The sequence below is a fragment of the Blastomyces dermatitidis genome, assembly GCF_000003525.1.
Source record: "Blastomyces dermatitidis ER-3 genomic scaffold supercont1.10, whole genome shotgun sequence".
Taxonomy (NCBI): Eukaryota; Fungi; Ascomycota; class Eurotiomycetes; order Onygenales; family Ajellomycetaceae; genus Blastomyces; species Blastomyces dermatitidis.
In genome coordinates, this window is record NW_025544783.1 from 1,570,504 (window position 1) to 1,593,303 (window position 22,800).

Consider the following 22,800-nt stretch of genomic DNA (forward strand, 5'->3'; position numbering starts at 1 on the left):
TCCGTGGATGGGTTAGCCAGTCCTGTTTTGTCCTTTTTGAGAGATTCTTTACTTCACCCCGTCGGGAATCGGGAATACTTTTTTTATTCACACGGAGTTAATTTTCCAGCCTGAGTTGTTGGGAGATATTTTTTTTCCTTTTTCTTTTCTTTTTCTCCATGGGTGTCGAGGGTGAGTTGCCTGTGTTTGGCGACTATCATCACTGACATCTCGAACCGCCCTCCTACTTTGTTTCTTTCTTATTCCAAGCCCCCTCTATACTCCTTTCTCACTTTCTTCTTTTTATTTGCTCAGATCCTTTTAGAGGCAGGGAGGGGGATACCACGTCGAGTCTGCTCCCGCGCGTGATTTACATCCCCTGTCCGTGATAGGGCTTCTTTACGTCGACGGAACTTCATTACCCAAACCTAGGTCTAATATTCTAGATTCGCCCAACCAATCGAAGTAAATGAGTTACAGGCCTAACTGTGGTAGCATTTTTCGCGTTCCCGAATAGGCCACGGAGGACAGAGATAGATAGCCTTCTGACCAGATTCTCCCCCCGAGTAATTTCTTCCAACCTTGACCTGGACCCTTTTCCCTTCCAATTCTCTATTCGATGTCTTTCTCTCACTTGCTCCGGCAGACTGCTAGCATCATCGTCATTATCATACAACAACCTTGTAATTAAAAACACAGCTTCAATCACGGAAAATGAATGAATATCCCGTGGAGATATATATTTTTTTTTTCCACAGCCTCTACTAACCACCGCGCAGGAGGGACTTCTCAATATCAACAAATAAAGTAACAAGATTCAGCTGGGGTCTCGTGTGTCAATAACCTTGACCTGCTCTGGAGCCAGTATGCTGCTGTTTTTGATATATCGACGTCCAGACCAAGCGCGTGGGCAACGGACGCTAGCGCCTAATTTAAGCTTATTATTAGGAGGATTGGTGGCGTCCGCTAGTTACCCATGGAACTGGACTGGACTGACTGGCTGTGGCAACTTCAGCCCTATTATTAGGGGGACTTATTTAGTGTATGACATCATTTTAGTGCCCGCTAACTAAATAGGTTCTGTCATTTTCGTTGCTTATTATAAAATCCTATATCTATCACCTAGCTGCCAAGTACATACATTACAAGGTGGGTTTTAATAACCATAGTGCAATTATTAAAATTGCACTATCCGAAGGTCCTTGTAAAATCAGATCTTGATGTATTATAAACTGGAATGGGTATACTTTAATCTGTTGGATATTCTGACGGTGGAGGGGGATATCTAATGTTATTATGATAGATGATAGCTTGTGGCCTTATGAGAGCCAAATGAGATGCTACTAGCCATGAACTGGTTCTGATTTCATACACTCACACAAACATTAGTTATCTAAGTAATTATTATAATTGCTACATCTGCATGGCTAACTACATTCATAACTATCCAGAACTGCGGAGGAGAAGCACTATACCTATGGTAGTTTGCCTGTAATCGCTTAAATCCCATATAGACAACGGCTTTTACTTTGTTGCAGGAAGCGAGGCATCGTCTTCGCATCCCCGCTAATTGGCTATCTCAAGAAGAAGAAGAAGAAGAAGAGCAATAATCGTCTAGTGCATGTTAGATGCAGAATCCTTTCGTCCTTACCTACATATTCACCTGTTTCACGGCTTACAGATATTACTTCCCAAGCTGACCCTTCTATCCTAGATGGCCTCTGCTCAGCTGTCAAGCCACGACGGTTCCCCGGCTGGAATTCACGGATGTACTGATACCTGCATTGCCCTTATATCCGAACGCTGAAGGAGAAAGAAAAGAGTACGAGTACTCTCCATTGGATGCTACTATGCCTGCCCGACGTCATGAAAATCGCAACCTCGGGCTGGAATGTGAGAGTGATTGAGGCGTTGATCGCCGCTACGCCAACTCCACCCCAGGCAGGCCGAGCATGCAGACTGCTACTATCCTTGGATCTTTTCTTTTATCTGTCTTACTTCGTAGTTATTTGTTTGTTTATTTATGTACGGAGTGGTTTGGCTGCACAAAGAATACATACAACCTTTTCCTTTTCATCAGGACGAACCATATATGACATATATGAGCCATGGCCATCATCAGAGTTGCTCTCGCATGGACAAGAAAGAACCCTTGTGAGAGCAACAAACAACCTCAGTTACTACATACATATTAACACAGGCGTACGTACCGTACCAGAGTTATTCCACCTAAGGGAACGATTCATGCGTTTCCATATTTGCAAACTCGGCTTTACCGGAGAACACTGGCGCGTCCGCTGTACTGTACACGGTGTTCTATCTATATATATCCTCTACGTATATTTCCCCTCTGCCTGGTTGCACAGCACTCATCACTCGTTACTGCCAGGGGGGACGTTCTTTTCCCTCTTTTCCCTTTCTTTGGTTCCTTTTGCTCTTTCTTTCCCCTTTCCTTTCCTTTCTTTTTTATTTTTTTAAATTTTTTTATTTTTTAAATTCCCTTTCTTCCACTCTCAGGACTGCGATGCGCATGGAATTTGCCCTCGCCTCTCTGGATGCGGCTAAACCCACTTCAGCGTCTCCCACCGTTGTCTTGTTCTCTTCGCTTCCACATAATACTTATTATTCTTTAATATATGGTTTTAAATGCAACAGACAATATTTCCCGCTATTCGTCCTGTTATTCTGCTGGACGGCGCTTCATTTAATGTTCTGGTCGCCTCGTATCTGGCAGAATGCCTTCTCCTTGCTGATCGTTCCTCCATCTCAACATCCCACCCTTCCCCCCTAACTAACTTTAGCTCAATCACTTTCTAGAGTAGACCGAACCCCTGCCTACCTGGGCTTCCGATTCTAAACCGGGGGTAAGGGATCAAAGCAGTTCGAAAGTTCGAATATAAAGGAAACAAGAGGCACTGCAAGGGGCACTGGATCCCGCGTGTTTGAAACCAGATAGTCAATCGATAATCGTCATCCAAAACAAGTGACGACGCCCAAACCCCATATATAGAGGTATATATATCCACGGATGAATCAATCCGATAATGTACTCACGACCTTTGGCCCTCGTGCGGCGGCCTTTCGCTCTCCTCACCATCCTTGCCTTCCTAGTCACTCTGAGCTGGTATAGGCACGTCGCCAGAAACCACAGGAATTTCGCCGGCCCATTGATCGAACATGCATCCGAAGAAAAAGCTCCCACTCGGGGATACTTCTCACACTTCTCCCCCGGTTGGTTCTCCCGCTTCCTAACAACAAGAAGAGTCGTCGCTACTTCAACATCACCCATATCGCAGTAACTCTAATATTGAACCCAGGAGTTCCCAAACCACCCGGCTCCCACTACTCAAGAGCCTTGATCATCCCCCGTCTACAAAAGGAAGACGTCAGCTGGATCTCCTCCCAGGTCCAGCATGTGCAACAGTTCGTTTACGTCGTCGATGATCCTTCCGCAACTCTCCACCCGCCCGCCAACAAGGGCAATGAAGCAATGGTCTACCTCACCTACCTCATCGACCACTACGACAACCTCCCAGACATCATGATATTCATGCATTCCCACGGCAATAGCTGGCACAACGAAGAGCCGTTAGACTTCAAAGCCGCCGAACTAATCAATAGGCTAAGCAGCGAACGCGTCATGCGTGACGGATACATGAATCTGCGCTGTAACTGGGTCCCCGGCTGCCCGGACTGGATACACCCAGAAAAAGAAGAAGCGGACCCCAGCAAGCCGGAGGAAGCAATCCTTGCGAAAGCGTGGAGTGAGCTTTTCCCCTTTGCGGAAGTCCCCACGGTCCTGTCGCAGGCCTGCTGCGCCCAATTCGCAGTCTCCCGCGAGCGCGCGCGCGCCATCCCGAGATCTAGATACGTTTTCTACCGCGATTGGATCCTGCGCACGGAACTGCAAAATTATATCTCCGGCCGCGTGTGGGAGTATCTCTGGCAGGTTGTGTTCACGGGCAAGAACGTCTTCTGTCCCGCGCAGCATGCGTGTTACTGCGACGGGTTCGGCGTATGTTTTGGTGGCGCTAAGGGACTGGATGAATATTTTGACCTCGCTCGCCAGAGACGTGCCAAGGAGTGGGAACTATTTAAATGGAAGGAGTTAAGTAAGGAGATTCAGGAGGCGATCGAGAAAGGCTTGTCGGACGAGGAGATTCAGAAACTGGAGAAGCCTGAGCCCGGGAGAGATGAGGTTCTGGAGCGTGAGATAGAGGACAAGAAGCAGGAGTTGGCAAAGATGGTTGAGCAGGCGAAGGAACGGGGGAAAGATCCGCGAATACGTGCTGAGGAGGCTGGAAGAGTGTGGAAGGAGGGGGATGGGTTTTAAAAAAACTTGCGAAACAGGGGGAAATAAACGAAAAAAAGAGAAAGGAAAAAGTCCGGTAAAAAAGTATCAAAATCACGGCGCAAATCGACGGTATAAAATTCAAATTTGGCGGGGTAAAAATGTTGGATGTGATGTTAAATACACAAAACTGGTTTTTTGTTTTTTTGCCCATTTGTTGTGTTTTGGTTTCAAATGACCCTTGTCCAATTCCTTTGCTTTTCCTTTTTGCTTCGGCTTTTCTTTTTTGACTATCCTCCTCTCATCTCATGATTCGACCTGCTCTCTCCCTAGGGCAGGATCCGGCGTACACCGTACAGCCAGATCATATCTCTCCAACCGCACGAAAGCCAGAGGGATGATCAAACTCGGATCCAGCAGAAGTCCGAAGGAAAGGATTGAGCTGAGTTGAGGATCAACCACCGCGTTCATATTTTATAAAACGAACGTTTTTGAGGTGGAAGGGATGGAGAACGGGGAGTTGTGATGTGAAATGAAAATAGACATTTGGCCAGGTGTTCCCCTAGGCCTGGAAAGCATTGGTTGGCTTTGTTTAGCCCCCGGGACTTATTTAGTTATTGGATATTGTCTCCATTTGTCATTTGATGGAGGAGGTTCATGTTAGGGCGCCGTGCTCTTGGGTTCGGTCTCATTTATGAAGTACTGTACTCTGTATGTACAGTGTTTTTGGGCTACATTTCATGATCATACTAATTTTATTTTTTGTAATTTTTTATATTTGATAATCTGTACATTCAGGCGTTCATGGGTTGATTGAGGTGAAACAAACAGCCTCTTTTTTATTCTTGAATCTTTTACATTTAGTTACTAATTATCTTGTCCGCTTTTCTTCTGTTGATAATATCTTTTGTTTCATGAGCTTGTTATATTAGATTGGCTTTGATTTTTAACTTGATTTTATTGTATTATTATCACTGATTATTGTTATTGTTATTCATACTTATACTACTCTACTGTTACTCACTCCTGCTGTTGAAGATGTAGGCTACTGGGGCAAAAGAGCTCAATCACCACCAGCGCACTGCTGGTAGAAGGGCCGACCAACCGCGGGACCCCCAACAGAAGATTGATATTGATTAATAATAAGCTTTAACAAATCCCCGTTTCAATGACTAACATTTTACATAAGGTGCCACGTGAATGCCCAAAGAAGCCTAGCCGTAACTACTTCACTGGATTCTTCCCATTTTTTCCCGCGCCTGCAATCAATTCAAACACGACAAACATCTCAAACCGTCTATCACCAAACGTTGTATTATCGATCTATATATCGCGGGAAAGCTGCTCACGGCTTCATTGATCAGAGCTTTCCTTTATTTAAAAAAAATAAAAAATTATTATTTTACGCGTTTGGCCCATCTCGCCACTGTTCGAATTTGCTTTGACGCCTCCCCGCTCGACACGGAAAAAGATCGTGGGAGTTGCAGTTTTTGATATTCCAATTGAATAACTCAAACTAAACGGATTCGGTTTGGAGGTATATACATACATAAACTGGGGGTACGTAGGAGAGGGAAGAATAGATAACTGAATTACACTTTTTGCGCCTGCAATGCGCTTTGGGAAGATTTTGAGCTCTTGTGAGGCTTGTTGAACGGGGCCACGGACGTTGCGAATTTGGGTTGTGCGGTTAACAATATAACCAGGTGAGTTCTATTCCTTCTCCGCAACCGTCGCGGAGCCACGGTATCTTTTGACTAAAATGTACTTTTTAGAATAAAGTAACCTCATCTGCTGCTGTCTATAGCTCTAGCTATCTTATCCCATCTTCCCCGCTTTACGCGCTGCAAAAATAATTGTATACTCGAAAGGCTTCCAGATATGACTTCAACCTCTCAGCATCAGCATCAGCAACAGCAACAGCAACAGCAACAACCACAACAATCCCAACCCTCGAACCCCGACTTCCCACCCCCCCATCACCACCTCTCTAACAGCGCACAGCAGCAACAGCAACAACACAGCCTAGCCGTCGCCGCCAGTGCCGCTGCCGGCTATGCTGCCGATAATCACCTGGCAGGCCTTGTAGAGGCCGCCACTGCCGCCGCGGGACAAGATGTCAGCTGGGCGCAGAATGAGGACGGAGATGCGAGCATGATGGGCCATGGGCGCGCGCTGCAGAACCATCTCGACGGGTATCCGGGCTCCAATGCTGTGGCTGGTGGCGCGGGTGGGGCGTTACATTTGGATGATGGGTTCGTGGGCGACCCGACGGGGAATGGGCAGGTGCATTTTAGCGGGATGTCTGCTGGGACGGGGGCGGGGGCAGGGCATGGAACGGGACATGGGAATGGGTCTGTGGTTGGTGTGTCGACAACTACTGCCGCAGCTGCTACTGCTGCGGCGGCGACGAGACAGATGCGCCATGCGAATGTTGGTAGGGTCGAGACGGCCCTGCCTAGGAAACGGAAGCGGGCGGGAACTACTGCTGCCAATGTCGATCCGGCTATGACTGGTGGCGTGGCGGCGGAGGGGGAGTATGATGATGGCTCTGCTGCTGTTGCGAACAGTGGTGCTGCTGGTGCTACTGGTGCCGGTGCAGGAACCGAGGACGACCACCACATGATCACGGACGGAAATCGGAACGGAGGCGGCCACGGCCACAGCCACGGTCTCGATATCCGCGAGCTACCACCGCAACAAGCGTTATCTGACGCGCGCGCAGCGGGGGTCCATTCCGCCGCCGCCCTCTTCCGCCAACCCTCCGCCACCAGCAAGAAATACACGCGCCCGCCCATGTCGAAGATGTTCTCCTCGCTGGGCCTGTCGCCGGAGAACTTCTTGCACCTGCAGGCCGCGGCGAAGGCATATATGCTTGACCCGGCACATCCGGAGAGACGCGATTGTGTGGGTCAGAGGGGGAAGGGGGATACGGAGATGGTTAAGCTACGGCTGTGGAATTGTGTGAGGGAGTTTTTGGATAGGGAGGGGAATGGGGAGCGGTTTTTTGGGGAAGGGGTTGGGGTTGGGATGGGGGGTCATGGTTCTGGTACTGCTGGTGGTGGTGGTGGAGCTGGGATGATGGGGGTCGGAATGGGGATGGGGTTGGGTGTTGGCGTGGAGTCAAGGCCGCCGTTGGTTTGGCCGAGGGATGAGCAGAGGATTATTTCGCTCGTTATGCCGTTGCTTCGGCGGATGGTTACGAATGAGCGGCAGAGGCAGTATGCGATTGAGACGAGGAAGGGTGGGGCGGGTGCGGAGGAAAAGAAGAAGAGGAGGCAGATGGGGGAGGGCATTTCGACTCTCACGCCGGAACGTGGGTTCGCGTCACAGCAGCAGCAGCAGCATCAACAGCAGCAACAGCAGCAACACCATGGCGGTTCGGAGATGGAGCTGGGGTTACTGGACCTGTTAACTGAAGGGTATCCAACTGATTGGGAGTCGATCGCGCGGTCCTATGATAATTACAATATAGATTACCGGTTGGATAACCTGGGTTCCATATCCGGTCTGCAACAGGCGGATTGGTGGGGTCTTGTTGCTGCGATTGACAGCCATTATCAGATTTACCACTCGGGAAATGCCTCAGATTGTAGTAGAGATTGTGAGGAATGTACTATCAATCATATTGTTTCGTCGGATAGTGTGTCGCAGGCTGGATGGAGGGTGGGGATGGGAAGTGCGGGTGGCCCGTTACAGACGGAAGATTTGGCGGCGAGGAATTACTTGTGAGTTTCTATACTTCTGTTTTTTTTTTTGTTACTGTTACCCCTTATGATTTCTACTACACCTATAAGACATGGTAAGGACCTTTGCTAACTCTTCTACCGACAGTGCGACGGGAATAACTCGCGACGTGACCCATCTCATCCGTGATACGATCCTCAACCAGCAACAGCAACAACAACAGCAACAACAGCAACAACCCTCACCACCCTCAACATCACCCGCGACCTCAACAACGACCACCACAACGGCCCCGCAAATCCCAGCCCACCAAATAACCATCCACATCAACACCACTAACCCCAGCACCAAGGGCACCAAACGCCTCATCCCCCGCCTCGACATTTCCGCCGACCAGTGCCCTGATCTAGCCAGCCTGCTCCAAAAGGCACGCGAGCACCACATCCAGTTCCAGCAACAGCATCAGAACGGCCACCAGTCCCTGCACGCGCAGCAGGCTGCTGCGGCCCTTGTTGAGGAGCCGACTTTACCCGTCAAAGTATGGTTGGAGGAAGGGCTGGTGGATGTGCAGACGGATGCGGAGTGGATGGTTGCGCTGGGCAAGGTTAGTACGGTGGATTGGATGGATGGGGAGTTGAGGGTTCTTATTGTTCAGGGTGGTGGTGGTGGTGGTGATGATGCCGCGGGGAAAATGGGAAAAGGAGCAGGTGAGGTGTTTAAGGTGACGGATTAGTTTTGTATTTTTCCGTTCCCCTATTTTGCGTCAGTTATTTACTGGCTAATCGTATATGGGATGTGGTGGATTCCACAATTTCTTTTAATTCAAATTCCCTGTCTATAATTTCGTATGTGTATGTGTGAGTGTGTGTGTGTGTGAGTGTGTTCATGTTTCATGTTTCATGTTTCATTACTATTTATTTATTTGATATCTAAATGAACAAAAACAGGGCCTTTGCTTTTCTTTTTCTTGCCAGCGGGGTCTCAGTGGGGGTTCTTCATTTCACCAGTCCATATACATCTTTTACCTGAAGTTCATGCCAATGTGTTGTCAATTATTATTTTACTCCCTGCCATTACTGGTTTTCTTATTATATATTTCTTTATGTTCAACTGGCAACCTGTTTTTATTTAAAAGGAAACGAGGAGAGGTGTGGCGGATAGAATGAGGGGAATGCAGACAGACATGGGGGATCATAGTAGGAATCTCATCGAGCCTTGATTCTTCCACCGATATACATACATAGACAGACATATTTTTGTGTAGGGAGCTCTTTGAGTTCTTTCTCCGAATATACAAGCCTCCCCTTATTTGTCTTCGGGGTTGGTGTTTGTCGGGGCATCAATCGCTGGAACCTGATTGCATGCCTCATATAGTTAGTTACATATTTACTGCAAGTATGTATGTTCCCCATACATCGGAAAACTTTCCTCAAAAAAAAGGTATTAGTTCTTATGTTTCATAAGTAAGAGCCAACAGGGCCGTCACCAAGATTCCGGGGAAAGATTTATTCATCAGTTCCTTGTCTATTTCTGCGGTGGAGAGGGATGGATGCGCGAGGGCAGAGAGCATTAAAGCATTAACGTAGGTACCGGAGGCCTGTGAATGGGTTGGAAATGTTTTCTGCAATGATGTGAGTTACAGTGTACAGTGTCTCTCTTCTTCTTCTTCTTCTTCTTCTTTTTTTTTTTTTTTTTTTTTTTTTTTTTTTTTTTTTTTTTTTTTTTGAAAGGGAACTAACTAGGCATTTTCGACCCGACTGAAATATTTACACGCAGATGGGTTTGCGCCCGACTCTAGCGGGTTTTACAAGTCGCCTAAATAAATAATAAGTAACTCTTCTGAGTCGAGATGAAAGCTATCTTCTGCGGCACAAATGGTGAGAGGAAACATGTTCAACGGCTGCTCATTGGAAGGGAAGCAGACAAGAAACATCCACACATCCACACACCAACCACTCATCTTCGCATAATATTCAACATTCTAGCTACCTTTTCCCCCACAATCATCCACGAACTATCCTTTAATCTTGCAACGCACAAGATCACAAGGAAAGAGGATAACCGACCACTTGGAACATATTCCGGTTTAACTTCTTCCAACAAGCCGAGGGTGTGCGAGCGTTCCCTTCAAATAGGTATGGGTCGGATCGCCTCAAAAAATCCGTTCGCCAAACGGCTCTTTTTGATCCTGACTGGCCGACTGCTCGCGGAACGTGGCGTCGGGTCATGGGAAGACAGTCGTGGCCTGCAGAATCTAACTGGACTGGGCTGCAGCACCAGCGCGCGCACTTAAGCACGGCACGGCAGGGGTGAGGAGGAGGAGACCACCATGCTCGAAGCGCCAGACTCTATTTAACACGAAGGCCGCTAGAGGGCTGTGGAGGGAGGGAGTAAGGCTTCGTTCCAACGACTCTGCTTCAATGGAATTTGCCCCGTGGTTGTTCGCTTTTCTCCTCGACAGCTTCCAATTTCTGAGAGCCGTGGATTTGTAGCCCTGTTTGAAGAGCCAATTGCTCCCCATTGCTTTTCCTTTGCCTTCTCCTTTCCTATGTGTAGGAAGGTTGGTTTTGGCATCACTTGCTATTCCTTGTCCGTCGAGTGGTGGCTCTGACTCTCGTTTCTTAAACTGATGTTTATATTCTTCCTGCGGAATTCCGCTTTCTACTTTACTTCGTCGACCGACCTCGCGCGGTGGAGGGATATAAATATATAGGGGATATCCAACGAAGAGGATACAACATCACAAATATGGACATATCCACGGTTGTGACTTCGATCCTGGCTGCCTTTGGGAATGGGAGGGACCTCTTCAATCGCGTCCAGCAAAAGAAGGATCTCAAAAGAACGGGAACGGATAAATCCAAGCGAAATCTAAGAACCCACGGCTCCCGAAAGAAAAAGCGAAGGAATACAAATGATGCGGCGGTTCCCGTTCGAAGCGAAGATATCGATGATCTGCGAATCCAGGCATCATTGGAAAGGGGACCTGCTGAAATCAAGAGGGAGTATGATCAAAGCGTGCAAAGATTAGGGGAACGCTTCAAAAAGGGAGATGGTACATAATTCCATTTTTGTTTTTCTGATCGGTATATATCTGAAGTTATTGTCAGTTTTCATATGCTAACATCTAATTTTGCCTAGAGCTTGCTCACGGCTCTCTTGCCCATACATTATTAATACTGAACGCTGGTTTGATGAAACTTATAGCATCGTGTCTGTCCAGTGATGGACAGGGATACAACTGTGCAGGAACTGTTGATCGACGGTCTTTACTTTCTCTCTCCGATTCTGCGGCGGCAGATGCAATAACTGCTCTCGATGAACTCCGACAGCGCCTCATAAGCGCATCCACCCCAGCGCCTAAATCAGCAATGATACCTGCGGGACAGAAAGAGAGACAACGCAGTAGATCGTTGTCCCGACAGAGGTCAGGGAAGAGTAGTAAAGCCGAAGACAAATGTCGACCCCAAAGCGCTGCGAGACGGCCCACAACGACGACAACCCAAGTCAAAAAGAACGTAGCAGGATCACCGCCGAAACCAGCTTCGAATATAGCGTCCAGCAACCAGGCGTTCAGGGGAATGTGGATTCGGTCGAGAAAGGGGTCCTCCATATCACTGGCAACAACAGCGGTTACAAGCCAGCACCCAGCACAGCAAGCTCCAAAAAAGCTGCCAAATATGATAAAGCAATGCGACATGGAGCATAATCAGGGCCACCCGGCTTTTGCACATCTCCAGCAACACAGGAGATCCCCAAATAACGAGGGAGACTTCCAATTCAGCGGGCGGGACCACCGGGGACAACAGCTACCTTCCTCCATCCGCACAACGGTCATAAGTACTGATAATAGAAGAACGGCAGCAGCAGCAGCACCTTCTATTTCAAGAGTGCTTCGGAAGGACATGCCACCACTCTCCCCTCTTGTGCCCCTGTCACAAAACCTGCAACCACCACGTGGGAGGGCAGGAGCTGGAGGATGCCCAGCAGTGGCGTCCTCAATGTCAGTGTCGTCTGGTAGCACAAAGCTGGGTGAGATACCGAATCGTGGGCGATTTTCACACTCCACGTCTCTACAACCTACTTCTTCACAGGCGCGGAATTACGGGCCCACAGGACCGGTTGTGGAGGTTGGGTATCAACGGCCTAGCGTTGCGTTCCATGCTGGATTGGAGTACTGGAGGAGATTGGCTGCGGAGGCGAATGAGCGAGAAGGGGTTAATGCTCGAAGGGGTGTAGGGGGAAGAAAGTAGGAGGGGCTTTCTTTTAAAAAGCAATGATGCCCTTGTGGTACATTACATTTTGCCTCTCTCTATTTGCCTTTGTTTTCCGTCCCCTGTCTCATTTATTCTTCTCTTTCTTTCCATATCGTCAATTCGTTTCTGAACCGGAAATGAAGCGGCCGTTTTCTTTGTTTCTCCTTTTTATTTAATTTCTGACGTCTCTCCCTTTTTTTATTTTTATTTTTATATTTTTTTGTCTGTGCTCTTCTTTTCGTGTGAATATCTTTATGATGTTGTTTCCATCCATTATTGGCAAACGTCAACCTCTTTCACTCTTCTTTTTCTCTTCTTTTTTTTTTCTCTTTCAACTTTTTACGCTCCTTGACGAAATGCGCCCTGAATGACCTTCAAATCCTCACGTTTTATCGTAATGCGTAATGTCTGCCATTTCTGTTTGCTGCTCAATATTACGTTTTGCACCTCATGAATGGTCTTTTTTTTTCATGGGAGTTTTTATTTCATTTGTCCGTCGTGCACTGAGACGGTGTCAGTTTCGGACCTATGTATTGACTGATCTCTTCTTACCAGCAGATAGGGCAAATTTTGTAAATAAATTCATAACTAATCAAACTTTAGGAAGTGATATAAAAGGATGTCAACTGCTTGAATATTCCACAGTACTGTACACCCCCGGTCAACCCAGACAACCAGACTTAATCGGATAAAGAAAAGAGGAAATGCCACACTTAAATGAAACCATTAAAAGAAAAACGGGGGAAAAAATATCACAATGCCACCAGCGACCCTCTGCCCAATGAAATGGACTAAAAGACAATTTTGATACATTCAATGCACAGTAGCAAGATGGAAAATAAGCGAAGAAAGGAACCCCCCTGAAAAAGGAAAAAAAAACACAAGTCCATAGACAACGCCTTTCACAAAACACCAGAGCACCAGAGTCCATGCATGCATGCATGCATGATTAGAACTGGCTTGCCAAAATTAACTTATCCTGGCGCCTTGAGCTTGCTGTGTGAACAACCCACCCACCCATCATCATCCCCCCCCCCCCCCCCCCTACTCCTACTCCTTCCAGAATTTGCAGATTACCACGCAGACAAACGGTGGACTAAGTAAAGACGAGGAAATTAAATCGCAGTCTGCATCTAAAGGACAAAAGCACATGGATGATATCTCCCAATCCCAGTAAATGGCTTGAAGCACTTGATCTTCCAGGGCGTTGTGCGGGTCAACTGTAAACACTGCTATTATAGTCCTCCTCTCAGATCCCAACCCCGTAGAAATTTAAATCCATATCATCAAAACTCCCGTATTGTTTATTATTATTGTGTTGTGCAGCCGTAAAACGCCCTTTCCGTTTTGCATTTCAAAAAATGGACAATCGAGGGGGCCGTGGTTATAGTTTTTTATCGAAAACAGTCCCTCCTGGAACTGGCTGTTCAACAGCCATGCAAGGTTTTATTTCCCGTGAGCGAGCTTGTTCTCCTAATATTCCAACCCTCCTTTCTTCCCAGTTTATTTTCTTTGGCAGATGCATATGGCCGTTTTCTTGAATCCCCTTTTGATCGCTTTCCCTATTCTTCTTCTCCGTTTCGATGACCTCCGCGGCGATGGGGTTTTTGCTACTGATCTTGATTTTGTTCTTGTTGTAGTTGTTGACTTTGGAGCTGTTGCCATAGCCGGTGCCTGTCCTGGTGCTGGTGCTTGTGATGGTGCAACTGGTGCTGCTGCAGGTGGATATTGTGATGGGGGGCCCTCCCATGGATCGCAAAGCCGGCACTTGTATGAGACTTTGAAAGTTGCATCTGAGCCGTCATAAGTACAATTTGCGCTGTCTTCGCATGTCTCTTCTTCCACACGCACGGGCGGGGAGCGGTGGCCGCAGGTATACAGGGCTGTCGACCAACGGCACATTGTAAAACAGAGTGAAACTAATTGGATTTGCTTTTTAGTAGGGAAAGTACAAATTGTTCTGTATATGGTGTTAAACTTACTCTTAAAGAGTGAACCTAGCTAGTTCTATGCCCCAGTGTCTATAAGTTAAGTCGGGTCAAGAATATTGAGAGCAATTCGCAAGAAGATATCTAGGATAATGAGAGGGGAACCGCAAGGAGGATGGAATGTGAATGCTGCAGGAGGTTAGTCTCTTAAATCAATGAGTCACTGGATTAAAAACAACCGTAGTTTAAAATGGGCAAGCAGAGGGTATTCTGAGGCCGTTTCAGAACCCCGTAGGGTGTTTTACATGGTGAGGAGTGTGTAGAAGGGATAACGGGATGGCAATGTTGACCATGAATGAAAAGGACAGCTCTAACAAAAAGGATATACCTCTGTCAAATCTGTAACAACTCTTCGTGACTCTCATTCAAGAGAGCGAGTCCGGAGGGCAAATTAAAATAGTGCCATCCCGTAATGAGTTTCGCAGCGGTAGAAAAATGGAGTATGACAATGTCGGCACTCAAAGATAGCAGAACAAGGCAAAAAAGCCAGCTTTGTTCACTTGTCCTCTTTAATTTCTCCCTTGTTAACGAATGATAAGATGTAGCAGATGATCGACCATAGCAGAATTCATGGGCCGTTAAGAGGCAAGAAAAGAAATAATAAGAGGAAAGAAAATAGAAAATAGAAAATAGAAGAACAGAGCTCCAGCAGAGTTCTTTGACAATGTAAACCCGTATGACAAGTTTAGCTAATTTTGATAGCTCAATTGTCTCATATGGGGAGCATGGCCTGCAGTGTAATGGTTCTTGAGAAAGGTTATACAAAAACCATTATTGCAACGCTGAATGCACGACGAGGTAACCCTGAGCATGCAGCAGAAACAATAGTAGGGTATTTAAACGAAGCAGAGTCAACGCCCCGGGGAAAGGGAAAAGATGAGTATATTAACTTTTAACACTACCCATATATTTCCTGGTTGAATAGTATCTAACTAGCCGGGTAAATGGAAAGGTGCAAGGGAGGTACATGTACATGTACATGTACATGTAAATGTATGTACTGTACATTGTACTCCTTCCTGCGTGTCAGGAAACCGAATTTCTTAGTTTGATAACAAAGCATTTTGTTCTGAGCTTCTGCATGGCATGAAGGCCATTCCTGACTTGAATGATACTAGATGGTAGCTTTCTTTAGCGTGTTGCAAAACAGTTGCAAGATTGTTGCTGTTGTTGTTGTTGTTGGTGGTGGTGGTGGTGGTGGTGGTGGAGTGTCCACCAAAGTTGGCTTTGCGCTTTGCTCCCACCCCACAGGCAAAAAGAATCTCCAGCCGGTCCCTTCACTAACTAACTCGACTCCAATTCGGGCCCGAACTACGAACTCTTCCCGGGATCGAGCTTACTTCTAGGTCCAGCTTCCAGGGTTGGCGCATCGTGTGTCCCCTCGCTCGGGCTTGGAATAGCAGAACAAAACCAAGTATGTCATGTGACCTTCCAAGACCTAATTGCTTTTTCCCGCTGTGGCTTCTTGCTACGTTAAATACATAAATAACTTTGAATATCCTCTTACTTCTTGCGAGTATTAGAATAAGTTCTGATAGCTGGCTAGTATAGAGTAAGGATGCTGAATCAGGCATTCGTTGTAATATTCCAAGTTTATACCCTTTATTTAGAATACTGGCATCCGCTTGACTCGGCGTCCTCCCCGCCTTTCTCATGCAACATGATTTCTATATGCCGCATGTGATCGAGTGTCCTGAACAGATAGTAGTAGTAGGCTTCACATTTAATTCCGGAAAGCTTACTCTACGGTATCATCCAGAGGCGGAACTTCCAAGGAATCCCAAAGCAAGACATCTCGGGAGTTCCTGACTGTGTAGCCAGGTTATAATCACGCGGAAAAAACTGCTTTGCATTGGCAGCCTTCATTGAAAGCTCTTGCTCAAAGTTTAGAGTCGACAAGAAAGTGGTGGCCGGGGTGTAAACATTCATGATTTTTTTTTCTTTTTTCTTTTTGCTGGCACATAACCTAACTACCCCTACATAGCTTCCCAGCTATCTAAACGCACATAATGACGCGCATACTAAAAATAACCCCGCACATTTGTGTGAAGATGGAACATGCTGATTGAAAGAGGGTGGGGATAATTCATGGCAACTTTCTGGCGTTTGAAGAGTAAAGGAAACTAGATACATGTAGTCTGTTGGTTGATGATGTGAGGATATATAGAGTGGGGCTCAAAAAGGATGAATACTCCTTCCACCTTGACGCACGCATGATGTAGCTTATAGAGTACGCTAATGCAAGGACATGTGCATACAGTACTTCATACATTAAGTTAGTTGAGGATCATATCATATTCCAGGCACAATACACAGCCGCTGCAGTATACTGAGAGCAAATCTGGATGTATCGACATATAGAGAAACCACAATAAAGACAGCAACCTATAAGGTGTAGCGATGTAGAGAAGAAAATCAGCAAGCAATATATGATTTTACCAAACACTACGTCTTTCTTTCTTTATACCTTTATGTCACTGTGTCGCACCATCGTCATCCATCCACCAAAAAGCCAACAAAAAGAACCCGTATATCAAAATAAAGTCCGTAAACATCAAATCTTCAAATCTTCAGCTTCTCCAACCCCTTAATATGCTCCTCAAGTCTCGCCGCCTCAATCTCCGCATCCCGCAACTTTTTCTCTTCCAACGCTCTAACTTCTGGCTTGACCTTCTCCTTCCACCCAGCTGACCCCATAATCCCCAACTGCCTCTTAACTGCCTCCTGAGCCTTAGCAAGACTCACCTTGGCCTTCTCCTCTTGCTCCAAACGCACTTCATCAGAGACCTGGAGGTAAACAGCAGCCTGCGCACTCACGACAGAGAGCACACAGCCGGGAGGGGGAGTCTGACTCTCCGGATCGAGAACAGCAATCTCGCCTACATACTTGCCACCTAGGGACTTTATGAGGTGCACTTCATCGGAGACGGTCTTGTAGCTTGTCGCGTCGTAGGTTTGGATTTTGATGTCGCTCTTGGTCTTGAGCTCGTACTCGGAAAGGATACTACGGATTGTCTTGGACGTGGCGAGGATGAGCTCGTAGGCTGTTTCAGCGGCAACGTCGTCGAATGCTGGGTTGTATTCCGGGTACGCTGCTTTCATGATCGACGGCGTATCGTCATTAGGGCGGCGGGGGAGACGTTGCCAGAGCTCTTCGGTGACGAATGGCATGATGGGGTGAATCAGGGTTAATGCGCCCTCGAGAGCGGTATACAGAGTCTCCTTGGCAGACTGTTGGACTTCAGCAGGGACGTCGGCTTGGAGAAGGGATTTAGAATTTTCGATAAAGACGTCACAAAGCTGGCTATACCAGTATTGGTAGAGGACTGAGGCTGCGACAGAGAAATCACGGCTTTCCAGGTTCTCGTTGGCGAGTTTAGCGGCGCTATTGAATTTGTGAAGGATCCAGCGTTCGGAGAGCGATTCTTTGCCGGTTTTGGAGGGAGTGGCCTGGGGTTTGAAATCTTCGCCTAGCTTACCGAGAACGTATCTCGTAGCTTGATAGATCTTGTTGCAGAATCTACGGTAGCCGTGGATGACCTGGATATCAAAATTGATATCACCGCCTAAAAGTGTAGAAGAAAACGTTAGAGGGTCATTTTTAGTGTAATAGTATAAGGTGGTGCAAATATAACTTACCGCCGGTGGTATAAGAGACAAGTGCAAATCGAAGAGCATCAGTTCCACACTCAGGAATACCCTTGGGGAACGCCTTCTTTTGATATCTCGTGGCCGCAGCGATCTCTTTCTCGGCCAGATTGCCGTGCTTCAGTTTGTCATGTAGGACTTGCAACTCAATGCCCTCGATAACATCGATAGGATTTACCACGTTACCCAGCGACTTGGACATTTTCCTTCCCTCAGAGTCTCGAATTAACGAGTGGCAGTACACTTCGGTAAATGGAACCTTGCCCGTCATCTTGAGACCAAGCATGATCATCCTAGCAACCCAGAAGAAGAGAATATCCCAACCAGTCTCGAGCACAGAGGTAGGGTACAACCTCTCAAAATCAGGGGTATTCTTGGGCCAACCCAGGGTGGAAAAAGGCCAGAGACCAGAGGAAAACCATGTATCTAGTACGTCAGGATCCCTCTTGAGCGTGAATTTTTTCCCAACGAATTTGGCCTCAGCTTTCTGCTGCGCCTCAACCTCCGTGCGGCCAACTACCCAAAGATTGCCGTCGCTGTCATCGCCATGCTCACCTTCAAGCTGGACGAAGTAAGCAGGGGCTTGGTGACCCCACCAAAGTTGGCGGGATAGACACCAGTCATTAATGTTATTCATCCAGCGGAAATAGCTCTTCTCGGCGGTTTCGGGGCGAATTATTATTTCTCCACTTTCGACAGCCTTGATTGCGGGACCAGTGAGATCCTTCATGCTCATCCACCACTGTGGTTTCAAAATCGGTTCAATGACATCGTTGGACTTGGCACACATGGGTACCTTCATTGGGTTATTCTCCCATTTAACGTACAGGCCCTTTTCCTTCAGTGCTTCAATGACCTTATATCTTGCGTCAAATCGCTTCACACCTGCAAAGGGGCCAGCGTTGGCATTGAAAGTACCGTCGTCATTCATAATGGAAATGAACTCCAGCTTATTATCTTTTCCGCGGATAAAATCGTTGAAGTCATGGGCCGGGGTGATTTTGACAGCACCAGTACCGAATTCAGGGTCGACCTGGTTGTCAGCAAAAATTGGAAGCAATCGATCCAGGAAAGGATGCTTCGCGAATTTGCCTACGTATTTTTGATATCGTTTGTCATCAGGATGGACTGCAATCCCAGTATCACCAAGCATGGTTTCTGGACGAGTGGTTGCAACCTGGATGGTTTCATCCGTGCCATCAATCGGGTACAAGAAATGGGTCAAGACACCAAACTCCACCTTCCTCTGATATCCTGGGACATCGAGTAACGTGCGGCCCTCAAGCTCTTTATTTTCCACCTCAAGGTTAGACAGCGAGGTATTCAAGGCCACACACCAGTTGACGAGGCGGTTTGCGCGGTATATAGTCCCTTCCTCATGCAGGCGAACGAACGTCTCCGTCACTGCAGCAGACAGGTTCTCATCCATAGTAAAGGCCTCCCTAGTCCAATCGAAGGAACCTCCTAGCCTTTTCAGGGTCGTGGTAATGCTATCATGATACTTGTGCGTCCAGTCCCAGATCATGTTAGTCATAGCCTCCCTTCCCACATCGTGGCGGCTCTTGCCTTCAGTCTTCCACAGAATTTTCTCCACAACGCTCTGGGTCGATATTCCAGCATGGTCGTAGCCTGGAAGCCAAAGGACGGTCTTTCCCTTCATCCGCTGCCAGCGGATCATCGTATCCTGAAGAGCATTGGTCAAACCGTGACCCATATGTAGGTCCCCTGTAACGTTTGGCGGCGGGATGGGAATGACGAATTTCCCCTTTTCCTTGACATTTCCATCCGGTCCAAACTCCGGTTTGAAAAAGCCTTGCTTCTCCCACCACTCGTACCTCCCAGACTCGATCGTATGGGGATCATATGCGTCGGCATTCTTCTCCTTCTCGACTTTGGGTTTCTTCTCAGACGTTTTGGGCGCAGCGGTTGGAGTGGCGGAGCCAGATTTGGCCTTCTTTTCAGCGAATTTCTTCATCTTCTCCGCCTTTTTCCGTTCCTTCTCGACTATGTGTCAAAATATCTGTTAGCCATACATACCTTCTATCCTTTCCACGAGTAATGTACCCCGCAACGAGATGCGCTTCACAAACCCCCGCAACCAAAAGCTGAAGAGCAACATATTTGATGAACAGGATGACATACGTTCTCTTTCAGATTTCTCCTTTTGGGCCCCCGGGGCTCCAATGGCCACGCTTTTCACGGTTTCATTTTCGGCTGGAGGGGTAGGGTTGGCTGCTTGCTGCGGAGCTAGAGAGTGAAATGGGAAACGCCCTGACAATCAGTTTCTGTTGACTCTCAAACGAGAAGATTTTCTTTAATCACTCATGGAGCGCTTACCAGGCGTATTTTGTGCTGGATTCGACGCCATGCTAAATAATCTTGGATTTTGTCTTGGTCTTGGTCTTGTTGTTGGAGCAATTGCCCATCGCGCAAAGCGCGGAGTCACTATTCGTCGGAAAAGTATCTTGGAGCTTCAAGAGGGGTAGTGCCGGGGTTTCCAAGTTGAGCTGTCGCCTTTGTCTCCTTCTCTCGCAAGGGCAACATTCACTACGTTGATCAGTGAGTTAATTAGCGATCACTCTGAGGGACCAAAATGATTATGGTTAAAGTATGAGCGATCGTTACTCACAGAAGTTTACTGGTTCCTGAACTGTTTTTCTGCGGACTCCAGATGATTTTTAGGATGAGTCAAAAGTCTGGTTGAGTCACGTGCACAGGGTCTTATAGTGGACAAAATCTACGGAGTATATGACCTGCTAACTCTTAATGAATGAAACAGGCTACAAAAGAATACGTCAGACGGGAAAGGATGATAGAGATAAAATAAACCATATTGATTCTCTACGCGTTATACATTAAAAGGCGAAAGGAAACCGGAACGAAAAATAAGGAAGAAGAATAAAAAATGGCAAAGGCATCCAACAGACCCACTTGAATAAAAAAGGAAGAAGGTAAAGGAAAAGAGGCGAAAGAATGCAACAAATTCAAGATGACAATGTTCGTAAAGTAATTCTTCATCATATACTCCTTGAATGGTCATGTTGGAAGGTCCGTAAGTAACGTCACGACGTGCCATAAACCTATTGCTAAATGCTCCACTTTCCAGGACAGGTTTCTTTCGTACGAGAATAAGGTGAGAGAGATGCGTAATATGAAAATCGGAAGCCAGATACAGGCTTTAAAAATAGTAACGGAAAATGTTGAATGAATGGGCATCCGGGCCAGTCACTGAGAGATGAATCAAGCGTGAGTAGGAGTTCCGCTATTCTGGAGGGCTTGGGTTGCGGCAGCTCGGACAGGAGCGAAGTAAGGGTGTGCCATGGCCTCTTGGGCAGTGAGCCGATCCTGGATTAAATGGTTAGCTCACCTTGGTCTTCAAATGGCGAGAGAATATCATGAGGTTCAAAAACATAATAAAAAAAAAAAAAAAAAAAAAATACTTCTTACAGCGTGGTCATATCTGAGCAATTTATCCAGGAAATCTATAGCTTCAGGGCTGACAAATCTCTGATTTTCGGCATTGACAAAAGAATGCCAGCTCTTTTTGGGGAAGCGCGAAAGAATTTCGTCGTACTGAGGATCAAGCTCTATGTCATACTTGTCGAGGTATTCGAATAGCTCATCGGTACCCAAGACTTTTGCGATTTTGACCAATTGGTCTGAGTTGCTGTTGCCATGGAAGAAAGGCTCTTTTCGGAATATCATCGACGCAAACATAGCCCCTAATGACCACATGTCGAGCGAATAATCGTATTCCTGAAAATCTACGAGCAGTTCGGGTCCTTTGAAATATCTCGATGCGACGCGGACATTATATTCCATTCCCTGATGGTAGAACTCAGCCAAACCCCAGTCTATGAGCCGAAGCTGCATCACGGAAGGAAGAAATTAGCATAACGGATTGAGGTATTTCATCGAGACATGGGGGACAGAAACTGAGACATACTTTTCGACGTTCGTGATCTATCATGACGTTGTGGGGCTTCACATCTCGATGCATTATGCCCTTGCTGTGGCAAAAGTCCAGAGCCTTCAATAGCTCAAAGATATAGTACCTCACGTCGTAATCGACAAATCGAGGGTATAACGTTCGAAAGTCGGTGTTGTTGACGTATTCGAAAACCAAGCTAGGGGTTTTGCTCTGGCTGTCGCGGACGACATCTAATAGAGGTATGACATTGGGCCCACCAGACAGATTCTGCAGGATCTTGATCTCTCTCTTGATCTTCTTCTTCTTCACCGGCTTTAGCACTTTGATGACGCATTTTTGGTAATTTACCACATTTATCCCCTCGAAAACCTCCGAGTATTTCCCGCGCCCTATTCAATAGGCAAAATCCCAACGTTAGCCGCGTGCCATATATACATGCATATATATATATATATATATATATATATATTTATACTGCTGAAAGAAGCATTCCCCATTTTCCGTAGTCTGCCGACCACAGACCCCGCGCACCAGCGATTTTTCTTTGGATTGGACATACCAATTTTCCTCACAACCTCATAGTTCTCCAACACACCCCAGGATATGTTTACACTGTCATAGTCCCAATAGGACTTGGGCATTTGCTGATTCACATCTGCATAGACTCGCGCCATGATGCCGGTTTACCTCCCTCTATCCCAAGAAACGCCGCCGCACAGATCGATTTTGTGAAAATGGCACAAACGGGCAAGATAAACAAGAAACACACAAAACAGGAGAGGTAAAGTAGCAGGCTGTATGCGAACAGGGCACAAGCGTTGCCCGACGCCGCAGCTAAAGGGAGTCAAGAGAGAATATTAACGAGATATGCAAAGGAAGCAGCAAAATGGCATCGGACCCAACCGACCGACAAGAGCTCAGGCCGCGAGGTCACATGACGGTGCAGAAACCCCGCGGAGGGCACGGACCATGTAGGTAACTAGCTAGATCAAAAGGGAATTAGCGTTGAACATCGGAACC

At 46.9% G+C, this 22,800-nt stretch overlaps 7 protein-coding genes across 7 annotated transcripts; 3 read left to right on the top strand and 4 right to left on the bottom strand.

Moving 5' to 3' along the window:
- Positions 1–1,107: 1,107 nt before the first annotated feature.
- BDCG_08028 (uncharacterized protein) lies at positions 1,108–5,312 on the top strand. Its single transcript, XM_045423796.1, has 2 exons — positions 1,108–3,210; positions 3,297–5,312. The coding sequence occupies exons 1-2, from the start codon at positions 3,024–3,026 to the stop codon at positions 4,310–4,312; spliced, it is 1,203 nt and encodes a 400-aa protein (XP_045272655.1). The 5' UTR covers positions 1,108–3,023; the 3' UTR covers positions 4,313–5,312.
- A 111-nt stretch (positions 5,313–5,423) lies between these two features.
- BDCG_08029 (uncharacterized protein) lies at positions 5,424–9,255 on the top strand. Its single transcript, XM_045423797.1, has 3 exons — positions 5,424–5,976; positions 6,046–7,998; positions 8,105–9,255. Exons 2-3 carry the CDS (start codon positions 6,152–6,154, stop codon positions 8,688–8,690), a joined length of 2,433 nt encoding a protein of 810 aa, XP_045272656.1. The 5' UTR covers positions 5,424–5,976; positions 6,046–6,151; the 3' UTR covers positions 8,691–9,255.
- Positions 9,256–9,366: 111 nt separating this feature from the next.
- On the top strand, positions 9,367–12,992 carry BDCG_08031 (uncharacterized protein). The gene is made up of 3 exons (XM_045423798.1): positions 9,367–9,588; positions 9,700–11,012; positions 11,099–12,992. Exons 2-3 carry the CDS (start codon positions 10,706–10,708, stop codon positions 12,208–12,210), a joined length of 1,419 nt encoding a protein of 472 aa, XP_045272658.1. The 5' UTR covers positions 9,367–9,588; positions 9,700–10,705; the 3' UTR covers positions 12,211–12,992.
- BDCG_17720 (uncharacterized protein) lies at positions 9,737–10,513 on the bottom strand. Its single transcript, XM_045426796.1, has one exon. It carries the CDS (start codon positions 10,476–10,478, stop codon positions 10,212–10,214), a length of 267 nt encoding a protein of 88 aa, XP_045272657.1. The 5' UTR covers positions 10,479–10,513; the 3' UTR covers positions 9,737–10,211.
- Positions 12,993–13,597: 605 nt separating the features above from the next.
- BDCG_08032 (uncharacterized protein) lies at positions 13,598–13,963 on the bottom strand (the record flags this gene model as incomplete). Its single annotated transcript, XM_045423799.1, has 1 exon — positions 13,598–13,963. One exon carries the CDS (start codon positions 13,961–13,963, stop codon positions 13,598–13,600), a length of 366 nt encoding a protein of 121 aa, XP_045272659.1.
- A 1,693-nt stretch (positions 13,964–15,656) lies between these two features.
- On the bottom strand, positions 15,657–20,481 carry BDCG_08033 (valyl-tRNA synthetase). The gene is made up of 4 exons (XM_045423800.1): positions 20,187–20,481; positions 19,992–20,096; positions 17,841–19,853; positions 15,657–17,767 (listed from the first exon to the last, which is right to left on the bottom strand). Exons 1-4 carry the CDS (start codon positions 20,215–20,217, stop codon positions 16,764–16,766), a joined length of 3,153 nt encoding a protein of 1,050 aa, XP_045272660.1. The 5' UTR covers positions 20,218–20,481; the 3' UTR covers positions 15,657–16,763.
- A 13-nt stretch (positions 20,482–20,494) lies between these two features.
- On the bottom strand, positions 20,495–22,749 carry BDCG_08034 (CMGC/CK2 protein kinase). The gene is made up of 4 exons (XM_045423801.1): positions 22,340–22,749; positions 21,796–22,169; positions 21,297–21,716; positions 20,495–21,194 (listed from the first exon to the last, which is right to left on the bottom strand). The coding sequence occupies exons 1-4, from the start codon at positions 22,452–22,454 to the stop codon at positions 21,090–21,092; spliced, it is 1,014 nt and encodes a 337-aa protein (XP_045272661.1). The 5' UTR covers positions 22,455–22,749; the 3' UTR covers positions 20,495–21,089.
- Positions 22,750–22,800: the final 51 nt, after the last annotated feature.